The sequence below is a fragment of the Etheostoma spectabile genome, chromosome 20 (genome assembly GCF_008692095.1).
Source record: "Etheostoma spectabile isolate EspeVRDwgs_2016 chromosome 20, UIUC_Espe_1.0, whole genome shotgun sequence".
In the NCBI taxonomy this organism is placed as follows: Eukaryota; Metazoa; Chordata; class Actinopteri; order Perciformes; family Percidae; genus Etheostoma; species Etheostoma spectabile.
In genome coordinates this window covers 17,979,073-17,990,609 of record NC_045752.1, presented here as the reverse complement: position 1 = coordinate 17,990,609, position 11,537 = coordinate 17,979,073, and the positions used below count along the sequence as shown (strand labels likewise).

Sequence of the window (11,537 nt, the reverse complement as noted above, 5' to 3'; positions counted from 1 at the left end):
TGAAGTCTCTTTCCCAAAATTCAGCCTTGGTGGAGAATTACAGCCACTAGAGCCAGTCAATCAGTCAGCTTTCCCTAGTATGTGCCATTTCTGAGTCTGTAGCTTTTGAGGAGGAGAAGGGGGGTGCAAGGTGGAGGCTGGGTGTGTGGCCTTTACCAACTGCCACTTTGCTCGTTTGAAAGCCATGATGTCTCTCTCTCCTGGGTGGATCAAATTCTCTCGGTGGGCAATGCAAAGAAAGAGGAGGTAAACTTGCTCCTTATGACATCATAAAGGGCAATATTCAATTTCTAGGCACTGAGGGACCATAGGCAGGCTGGGCAAACTCATATTAATGTTAAAAAACTCATTAAGTGAAATGTTCATGCCATGGGACCTTTTAACATTGATTTTCAAGCTAAATGCACATATGACGGAAGTAATGAAATGAACAAAAACGCCAACATCCCCAACATCAAAATTCAAATAATATCCGTTTTAGTTCATTTATCGTATGCTGGTCCTCTTACAGTTTCTAGCTAATACCAGTCAGCAAGGATGTAAAGGAATTAGTGTAAATATGGTCTCTGTGTACCATGACTAACTCAAACATCTTGTCCAGGCCTTCAGGCTTTACTAAAGCTAACCGTATCTACAACTCTGATCTCAGCCACCCAGTCGGCCACAGCCAGGGGTGTTGGGTGTCTTTGTGCGTGCGTGTGTGGTTGTGTGTTTGTGTGTGTGTGTGTGTGTGTGTGGTTGTGTGTGTGTTGTGGTGTGTGTGTGTGTGTGTGTGTGGTGTGTGTGTGTGTGTTGTGTGTGTGTGTGTGTGTGTGTGTGTGTGTGTGTGTGTGTGTGTGTGTGTGTGTGTGTGGGTGTGTGTGTGTGTGTGTGTGTGTGGTGTGTGTGTGTGTGTGTGGTGTGTGTGTGTGTGTGTGTGTGTGTGTGTGTGTGTGGTGTGAGAAAGAGTGGAATGGAATTCGTTCTTGGTAAGCGTGAGAATGAAGGGATGGCTTGTATACATGTTTAGTGCAAAGTGAAACAGAAATGACATGAATAAATCTCTGTATAAGTGTATTGCATTCCTGTGCGTGGTGTGTGGTGTGTGTGTTGTGTGGGTTTGTGTGTGTTGGTGGTGTGGTGTTTTAGTTAGATTCGCGTCCAGCAGCCCTCAGGTAAACAATCTAATAGATCCTGGTAATCTGTCAGTGCTGGGAGCCAACCACGGTCTCCTGACACATAAGTACTGCTGCACTGACACACGCCATCTGTTCTTAGTCCATCATCACACAATATGGCCCTTTATCGGTGTCAAAACACTGACACACACAAAAATAGCATTGATTCATTATCTACCGTTGTACATTACCCTAAATAAAAGATTTTTGGCAGACCAAGATCATCCACCCACGTATTATCCTCCTCTGGGATGCTGTGAGTGGAATGCAATAGTTTAGCATGCGCTAGCTGATCATACCATATGCACCAGCACATTATGCTCTCCTAACGTGGCAGCACCTTATGTCTTCAGTTATTTGCCACATGCGCTTTATCCCCATCACCCAAATTAATGTGACCCCAGGCAAATATTTCAGCTTGAGCTTGTGCTAAACCGTGTGTAAAGTTTGTAAGAGGTGGCAAGCGTTACATAATATTCCAGAATTCAATATCCTGTCCATTTCCTGCCTCGCTAGGTGAGACTTTATATCCCAGCTTCCATAGATAAATATTCCCTGCAGAGAGATTGGCTCTTTGGAATGTTGGACAATCGCCCCCCCCAATATATATATATATATATATTTTTTTTTTTTTTCATATACTTAAATGACAACGGATGCGTCCCAGGGTTTTGCTGTGACACAGTGCTATTGTAGTTAGTGGATTGTCCACTTAATGCAGTGAAATAGACGCGTGTTCGCTTCATGATCGAGCTAGTGCTCACTTGACGTGACCAAGGAAATCATTAAAGTTTCATCTATAATTCCGAGTGTCTGTGCTTGAGTATTTGGTCATTTATAGCAGGTGTTTGCTTGAAAGAATTTGGAATAAGAAGAAGCCTAGAGAAGTCTTTGTTTTAATCTGCAATTGACCTAGGCACCAAATCTACAAACTACACCAAATCATCAACTTCTTTTTCAGACAGTTTTTTTATTTTTATTTCTTGCTATATACAATACCAGCTAACTAGGCTTTTGTTACTCAATTTAAATGCAGTCTTTTAAACGCACTCCCTACCTTAATTTATGAAGTGGTGGTCAGTGGTGCTGACGGCCCATGAGAACCCCCACATTACAGCCAGAGTCCCTCCCGGCTCTCTAATAACATGGGAACAGAGTGTGAGGCGCTTGACAAGCACTCCAATTGCCAGAGAAACTGGAGGCTTTGTGGAAACATGTTAGCATGTCACTGACAGCGGATGTATGGATTCCGGCCCGTCTGAGACCCAGAATAGTTGGACTACACTCTATGGACCGACTGGGCCAAGGCTGCCAAATGCAAAGACCGGGAAACATGAAAGTTAAATTGTGCCGTCGTTGCCAGATCTTTGTTGTGCAGAACAGGTGTGCATGCTTGCAGGAGCATCCGTTACCACGCACATGTTGACAGTGGCAAAGGTTAAACTGTAGAAATAGAATTTTATTTCCTCTGGTTCAACTGTGGCTAGTTGAGTATTTTGACTTCTCCTACCTCCTGGTGTTCCTCAAACCTCGACTTGAAATGTATGTGTGCATAGGTTTCTGACAATCTGGGAGTTGAATCATCATTATCCGTCAACCCTTTTCAGGAGGTTTGAAGTCTTTAAGGCCGCTTGTTGCATGACAGCAGGGGAGCTGAAATATGTTATGTCATCTATTCTTTCAACAGGTGCCTCTGTTAGTCTGCCAAACACACAGGGGAATATTCTTGAACTCTGGCTAAAGTCAAGTTTTTGGCTCTTCAGAGAAACAATATATACCTCAACAGATGGTTGTAACAGGAGAAAGACCTAACAGAAATATACCTGATACACTGCTGGGGATTCCTGGCCTCTTTTGCTTGCTGCAACCTGGATTGTAAATCATATTTATGTAATGTCACCAGACATGAGGAATGTACAGCGTAGTGTAAGTGTGTAATTGCTGTAATAGAATGATGGGGTTGACCTTAAACTGTCGCAGCGGAGCACGCGACTGCAATGTGGAAAGAGGACCATTTGCAGAAGAGCACTCGTGTAAATTCATACATATAAAATATATGTTGAGTGCTTTCATCCAAATGTTCACACAAAGTCTCTCTTCATTCATATCAAAAGTTCATTCTGTGCACTTTTCATTTGTAACAGGCTCCACTCTTTGGAGTCTGGATTCTTATCTCAAGAGTGTAATACCAGTCATCAACTGTGATTTATATTTCCCAAAATGGTTTGATCAAGAAAGAAGCACACAAAAACACTTATCATCACTTCACCCGTTTTAGAAATCCCGTTAATAGGGCAATTATTCAGCAAGTGTATGGACTGATATGACGAGGAACCCAAAAACGAAACTCAAGTTGAAATCATGTTTCATTTGTCCCAAAACAAGATGAAAATTACAGTACTTTACTCGGCCTCGTGAAACTGCCAGAGTAAATGTTGCATTTGACTCGACATGTTTTTGAGGGCGTGTCAGAGGCTGTAATTGGGCTGGAGGGCCAGAGAGAGGCAGTTAAGTTGTTAATCTCAGCGTCAGGATCTGTCTGGCATTGCGTCCCGAGCGTGTCAGCAGTATACTGGAAACAACTGCCAGCTTGAAAACACAAGCGGAGTAGTACAGTGAATTCTATTGTTTTTGTTTTAGCTCTTTAGCTTGAGCTCAAATGCTGGCACAGAGTGCTGTAGATTAGAAACGGCGGTCGTAACGAGGACTGAAATCCACATTTACCAACTTTATACTGCAACCCGAAAAGCTGTTGGGGAGCTGCTTGGGTTTACATGATTCACAGATTATTGAATTTGCTGTTTATGTCTAGACTAGAAGTTCATTGGTCATAATAAGAGCATTTTATGCCTGGGGACAATCAACTCAGGCCTATCCCAGAATGGAGTTTGTCTGGTTTAATTAACAGGAAATGTGATTTGCGTTCAGCTACGTTGTACCAGTATGCAAATATTGAAGCGACGTTTTAAAAATGAAGGGATTGGGTGGCATGAAAGATTGATTTTCTCATATCAAAAAGGACCACAGTGAGAATTGATGAGCTTTTGCTGCAGCATGAATGCCCTTGTAGTAAACAGAGTAGAGAGCATTATGTAAGCTATCAGAGAGATTAGTGTAACCCGGATGGCTGCCACATAGTTTAATTGGCATTCTTCCAAAAAATAAGGGTTGGTGGTGCAGTATTATAAAGCCTTTTATACTGCTGATTATTATGCTAAGCAGATGTACTGCCATGTGATGTATTGTTTCTTGTGTTATGGTCTTTCATAGAGTAATTTCAGTTGATGGATCCCACTTAACTCAAACTATCTGTTCTACAGCTTAATGTAGGTTTTAGCCGCTTGTGGGATCTGAACCTCTCTACCGTCAGGAGTGTCTGAGATGTGGCAGTGGCAGTCAATAAATGACACACCATGAAGAATGTAAAGTATTTGGAACCCAGATGTCAGTCATGGGCCGGCCTTTACACCACATTTCTAGAAAAAGGAGGCATTATTTGAAAATATTTATAAAAAGTCAATTTTCCGTGAATTTTCCATGTCAATTTTCCAAGTTTTCAACTCTGGCTGACGTGCACACAGTAACAAGAACAACAATACTGCACCAGTGCTCTAAGCCCGGGCTAAACAAGACCAGATGTGGACAAGGAACATGGTCTCAGTATTCCCCTGTGCTTTGGTTGCTTGTGGCATCACGCTTCCTCGGATTGGCCAGTACAAATTGATCTCAGACAGAGCTATTTGAAAACTGTTGTGGAGTGCACTTTGTTCCTCAAGGCAGTTCTTATGTCTCTCTTTTTTTCTCTTTCTCCATATAATAAAACACTTAAGACAAGGGAATTCTCTGAGATGTTGTGACCAAGTTATTGTGGACCGGACTCCCTGATCCATTTAGTCTTGATGTGGACGTTGAAGTGTGCAGCTAAGGTAGAAAGTGTAAGAAGGAAACTAGGAGAGTGAACTAGTGTGACAGTAATGGATGCTGTGTTGAAACAAGACTGTCAAGAAACCGTCCCATTAACATAGTGATGATGTAACTACTCTCAGCACACACCACATGTGGGGGGGAAAACAATAAAGATTGTCAAGGTGTTTACCATGAGCGGAGAAGTTTACGAATTGAAAAAGGGTTATTCTGTTTATCATTGTGGTTATCTGTAGAGCATAAGTGTTTCTTTTCCAACTGTCTGCCTCAATAGATTTTGATATTTCCAGTACACAGGTGGAAAGCTTTGCCTGACAGTGCCTCTAGTTGAAAAGGGTCACCATAAACATCAGGGTACAGGGTATTTCTTCTGAAGAGCATACATGTTAAATTGCCCATATTATGAAAAGATTATGTTTTCTGGGATTTGGGGTGTTATTTTGTGTCTCTGGTGCTTCCACACGCTTACAAACTTGAAAAAAAAAAATATCCATGCTGTTCTTAGTGAGATACGGTTTCTGAATGTCCTCCGCCTTCGGTCTCAGGGTGAGCTGTTCAAAATCAGCACGACTTTCTACGTCATTAGCCGACACGAGGTGGCTAACTGTAGCATGGCATCGTTCTCAATGTCAAAACACTGCTACAACACACACTAGTTTACCATAATCTACAAAACAACTACTTCCACGTCCTGTTCTGCAGGGATTCCACAAGTGTGCCCTCATTTAGAAGAAGTCTCCCAGCTAATCCTGCCTTGTAGTGACCAAAGTTGGAAAAACAGTAGCTAGCTGATGTTCTGATTACCTAGCTACCGAGCGTGTGCGACACCCAACAAAGATAATATAGAAGTGAGATGTCTCACTCTGTAGCTAAAACGGAGACCTAAACACACAGGGTGAACACAGGATCTGCAGCAATGTACTGTACGACAAAAATTTGTTTTTTGAAAATGAAACCGTGGAAACCTATTCTGGTAAAACCTCAAAATACAATTTTGAACCTGAAAATGAGCATAGAATGGGGGGCACTTTAATGGAAAATGGCATGTTAATCTAGGCATTTAGTTTTAGATATCTTGTCACGGAGGAGTCTCAATCAAGGAGCACTTTTGACCTGTTGGCAGTGCTTACAGGAAAGCAGTGTTGCTGGGCGTTTTACCCCACGGGCTCCAGGAAATGTCAGGGCGTCACCATAAGCATTAGGATTCGCGCTGTGGGTTACCCTGGAAATCCAGAGTTCTTGCGAGAACACCATTTAAATTTGCTCATAGAGTTACTCTGGAATCAAGTAATGTTGCTCATTAACTATGCCCTTGGAGCTGCACCAATCACATCGGTCTATCTGATGTAGGCGGGGCCAGAGGCGAGCTAAACAGATGACGACCGTTTAATTTACCAGTTAGCTCCGCTGGTAGCTAAGCATATGGGGCTCTGGATAGGTCACCCCGTGTTGTGATTGGTTGTAGTGTTATCAATTGTGTGCAGTGAGATACTCAGATGCACGCTTGCGGCTGCTGGTCTCTAACCGGGGTCGCTGCAAAGGACTCAGCCTACACGGGGCACAAACTCTTACTGGGTGAGCTAGAGGTCCCTCCATAGTTGTGTAATTTTAATCTACAGACTGAAAAACTTGTGCCGCAGAAGTGTGCTTTTTTTTCTACAGTTTAGACCTGCAGTGGTTAAATGGAGACAACCTGAACCTTTTCACAGGGATTTCGGATTCATAGTTAGACTGATATCCTGATCTACCAGTATAGGATTGCTGTATCAGGATATTATCGGTATTGTAAGCCATTTATTGTGTATCATATTGTGAGGTACCCTGTGATTATCGCCCCTAGGGCTGACATTATCATCCAAGGCCTCAGCCACTAGAGGATCAAGAATATAAACACGTGCTTAATGTTTGCATCAATGTGTTGGTGTAAGTTCCATTGGGTTTATAAAACATTTTGAAGTGATTTTAAAGTGACTTAATCTGTGTTTTTGTCCATGCACAGGAGCAAGAGGACCCCAACAAGCTGGCTACCAGCTGGCCCGACTACTACATTGACCGCATCAACTCCATGGCTGCTGTAAGTCAAACACAATATCTTAATGTCTATTTGTCTCTGATGCAGTTGCAGATGAATAGATATTGCTTCTAAACGTTAACATCAATATTACAGTATACTTTACTTTGCTGACAATCTGACTACTACTCCTAAGAGGTCATCGTTCACTCAAACATTCACTCATTCTTTCTCAGACCTCTCTCGTGGCTCACTTTTTATCGTGTCCCTGCTGACTGCTTGTTATATTCGCATGACCACATTCCTTCGCTGTGACCCAAGCATTCAAACACACACAGACACTGTGATGACAAACAGGCCATTAAGACACTCAGCAGTTCAGACAGCGGGAACGACTGTCAAAGGCAGGGAGCTAAGCCAGGATGACAATATTCATTATTTTCCAGCCAATGGCTGCCAATAAAAACAGCATGATACCATCACTGAACTGTCTTCTGCTACAATCTCGGTATCATTTTAAACATTATTGCTATAATGGGAGTTGTATAACTTGATTGTACATTAGGCCACTGACCAGTTTGGGCCAGTGACCTCTGCTGACCCCGAGACCTAATGTGGAGGACAAGTTGGCTCCCAAATGTTTGGAGAGCTTAAAACATGACATTTTAAGAGAGACTCTTTAAAGGACGACACGTAAGCACGACATTTAGAGAATAGCAAGTCATTGGTGGAGACAATCTCCAGCCTCTCATGTGAGTAATGAACATTTCAACATTCCACTAGCTTGATTTCTTTATTCATTTTATTTATTTTCATCTGGCGAAGCAGACCAACGCGTAATACATTTACAAGTCTTTCCAGGCCATGGATCAGATAAACTGCTCAACCATAACTTACACAGACATAAACATAAAGCCAAAATGTAATGGCATTTAATATCTGTTTATTGCCATGTTGCTTGTTTTTCTGGCAAACACGTCTATAGCAACAACCCTATTTCTACAGCTGTTTTTGTTTACTGGCTCCACTCAGGGGACGAGAATAAGTTACTTCTGAATGGTACCTGAGCTCAGTGTTGAAGTCTGGAGAAACAATTTTACTGACATTCTCTCAAAGGCACAGACAACACACACACACACACACACACACACACACACACACACAGTATTTTATGTGTAGTCAAGAGAAAGTGCTGATTTGTGAGTTGCCAAGAATTTAAAATCCACCAGGGTTGCAGCGGTGCCTCTGTGCTATTAGGTGTCAGACACACTGTCAGAGTTATGTCTCAGCTTTTCTTTTTCTTTTTCGCTAAATCTACTGCAAAACAACCTGAGTCTGTAAGTCATTTTTAAGGTGTCTACAGTAAAGTCTCGCCATTTGCATAAAACGTGTAACATTGTGCCAGTGTGATGAGATATTTGCATTCACTTGTTTCAGACATTTTCTAGAAAGTGTTATACTAATAAATAGTTGCAATAATATTGGGGGAGAACGTGCTCCAATAATAGAAAGATTTAACAAAGTGTATTTACACAGAATTGGTTTTGCTTGCATAAAGATAATGAAACACTTATGACTATAATAGATTAAACAACTTGAGAAAGAGAGATTTTTTCCGTAGTCTCCCATCCCCATTTCGGACAAGCAGTCCCTTGTTCAAACAGCACTGTAGCACAGTCTCCCTTCTTCACCCTAACCCGACGACAAATTTCCTTCCCTTCCTGAATCATTCTTTCACTTAAACTATTAATCTTCCATTTTCTCCTCCTTTCGCCGTTCCCCAGACAGAATCTTGACAAGCGCATGTTTTAACGTTTGGAGGTGCTTTGCTCGTCCATGACTTCATGTCTTGGCTCCCAGTGCGAGCGCACCAGGGGCAGCCCTTCCACAGTAGCTGAGTTATGGATGAGCTCATGTATGTGTTGCTGCCCTGAGAGATTACTGTACAACCGGCAACTTGTTCATTCATAAAACCATGTCAGAGCCCTGAGGTTGTTAGTTGGCTGCAGAATGATAATTCAAACCTCCTTGTGACTCCGACAAGAGTTTCAGTGGGCTTGCTGTGTCCACGCTAGTGTGTTAAGCTTCAGAACTCCTGCCTGGATAAGGCTCTCTGCAGGAAAGTAGATCCAACACAGAGGGAAGAGGAAGGCCAATGATGTATCAAGAAACACAAACGACTCACTTTTGCAGCTTCTCAACCACTAAATATTGACTAATCTAACAAATCGACATTACAAAATGCTTTCATGTGTTACTTTTATTGTTGTTACTGTAAACTGATTTCACTTTTTTACAATTCAAAATGATAAACATTTGTTACAGTACATCAAAATTGGTACCAATAACAATGCAGCCCCCCCTCAGAGTTTTATAGTGCGTTTGGGCTCATTTTTTAGGTGTCAGAGCTGTTTTGGTTCACTCTTACCGCTCTTTAAATATGTTATCTGTTATTATATTTCAAAACTATTAGAACTCCAGCATTAACTATTTAAATATTAACATATATTTAAATATAGCTGTTAAATTCACTTGTTTCCGATCACATCCTCCCACTTAATTTCAGTTTAGTTTCTAGCCATATAGGAACAGTAGGGTAATACTGTAGCTAGTTGTCAATGCATATTTTGTTAGCTTAATTAGGTTTTGTGCCTCAGACTGTGCATGACTATTTAAGTAAAAATAGCGTGGTTTGCCTTCATTTATATTGAACAAATTGGTTTTTATTTGGTGCATCAGTGACCCATATGGTCCTAGTTAATGTTCTGGTGAGCTGCACTGATCACTCACTCAATTAATGCACTGACAAGTAGTTTGAAGGCATCGTTCTGGCTCTTGGGGGAACTTCCCATAATAAGGATTTAGGGAAGTACCTTCTGCTGGTTCACCAACTGACTATAATAGTATCCTTATGTGCATGTTGGCCACAAGTTCGAATGAGCTTACAAATAGCAGATGCAGGAAGGAGCCATTTGGCGAGACTCATTGACACGGTGAACTGGCTCGCAGCACGACCAAATCATCCACTCTCCCCAACACTTGTTGTGTCCAACTTCCCATCGACGATGAACATATTCGTTTAGAGAAACAGGAGCCAGAGCCTTTTACTTCTTGGCACGGGGTCCGTAAACCATCTGGAATTGAGGCTAAGTTGACACAATGGATGTTTTGACAGCACGGTTTCTAGATTAAACACTCACATGCTGGACGAACCAGAGTTGTTGTTAGGTAGTCAAACATGGGGTCCAGCTTCGGTTAGCCATGTAGGTGCTATTGGTCAAAAACGTCCTGTCTGGCTTTGGAGAATTTGCACCTAACTTTGCCTTTTAAAAAAATTGTAAGGACAGGAAAACAGGGTCATATTTAAGAAAACATTTGCTCAGTCCCTGTGACTAGCTTACTCCACTGCTGAAACGCACACTGTTTGAACCCTAACACTTGGCAGCGAGCTGCCTTAGAAAAAGCCTGGAGAGGCTAAACAGAAGCCCTGTGGCCCTGACTAATGGGAGCACAGCAGCTCTTTGATGTTGCTGAGTGGAGCCTTCAAGTGATGCAGAAATTAATTAACACTACTACCGGTCGAAGTGGTTTATGATTAGTTGTAAGTTTGATTGGATCTAATTGCCTGCATGACCTATTCTGGCATGTTGTATAGCTTCAAACTGTTCTTTATAAGAAGAATGACATTGGAAAGGGGGGGGGGGGATACTAATGAGGCTCTGATTATCTGTGATGCTAGGACTAATTAAAGGAGGAATCATGTGCTGTTTCTGTTTAATGGCTGCTAAATCTAGATTGACATTCTGGTGTTCACCCAGTAGAAACAACAAATGAAAGTGAAAAATACAGAACTCTTGCCATTAGGTAGCTTGACCAATGGCACCTGCCTTGAAGCCATAATTTAGCAATATCAATCTGCTGTGTGTTCTATTTTCATTTAATTTCTCACCATTTCTGCAGATGCAGACCCTGTTTGCCTTCGATGAGGAGGAAATGGAAATGAGGAACAAGGTGGTAGAAGATCTGAAGACAGCACTTCGGACTCAGCCAATGAGGTAGGCCAATCCCTCCATCCAACCAAACCATGAGTCTTTTCTTCTGCTTACAGGCAGGGCAGAGCTCTGGGTTGCCCGGTTCTCCTTCAAGTCACGCATTCCTGCTATTACATATCAACACATATTAAATCTAGTTAATAATGTTACATGCTACAGAAAAGATTTGATTTCCATACAGTCTGTCTCTCACGGGAGGATCACAGTTAAAAACATTCTTTTTTAAATAGCTACCAAGTGAAATGCGCCCAATTAATAATATTTTAAGATTTACCCTTCTCATTTTTTTCCCCTGACATGGTCATCAGCAGCTGTTAGGCCTCACTCATCACCACAAAAAAAGGACATTGGACAGCCCACTAATACAAACTGCCTCCCTCCTCCCATCAGCAG

The 11,537-nt window shown here is 41.9% G+C and overlaps 1 protein-coding gene across 2 annotated transcripts in view; it reads left to right on the top strand.

Moving 5' to 3' along the window:
- daam2 (dishevelled associated activator of morphogenesis 2) overlaps positions 1-11,537 on the top strand; it is a gene marked incomplete at its 5' end in the record, with an annotated part of 69,749 nt that overhangs the window by 16,716 nt on the left and 41,496 nt on the right. For both annotated transcript variants that reach the window (XM_032499978.1, XM_032499977.1), the window contains 2 exon segments: positions 7,081-7,155; positions 11,053-11,147. In XM_032499978.1, coding sequence (XP_032355869.1) covers positions 7,081-7,155; positions 11,053-11,147 — 170 coding nt within the window.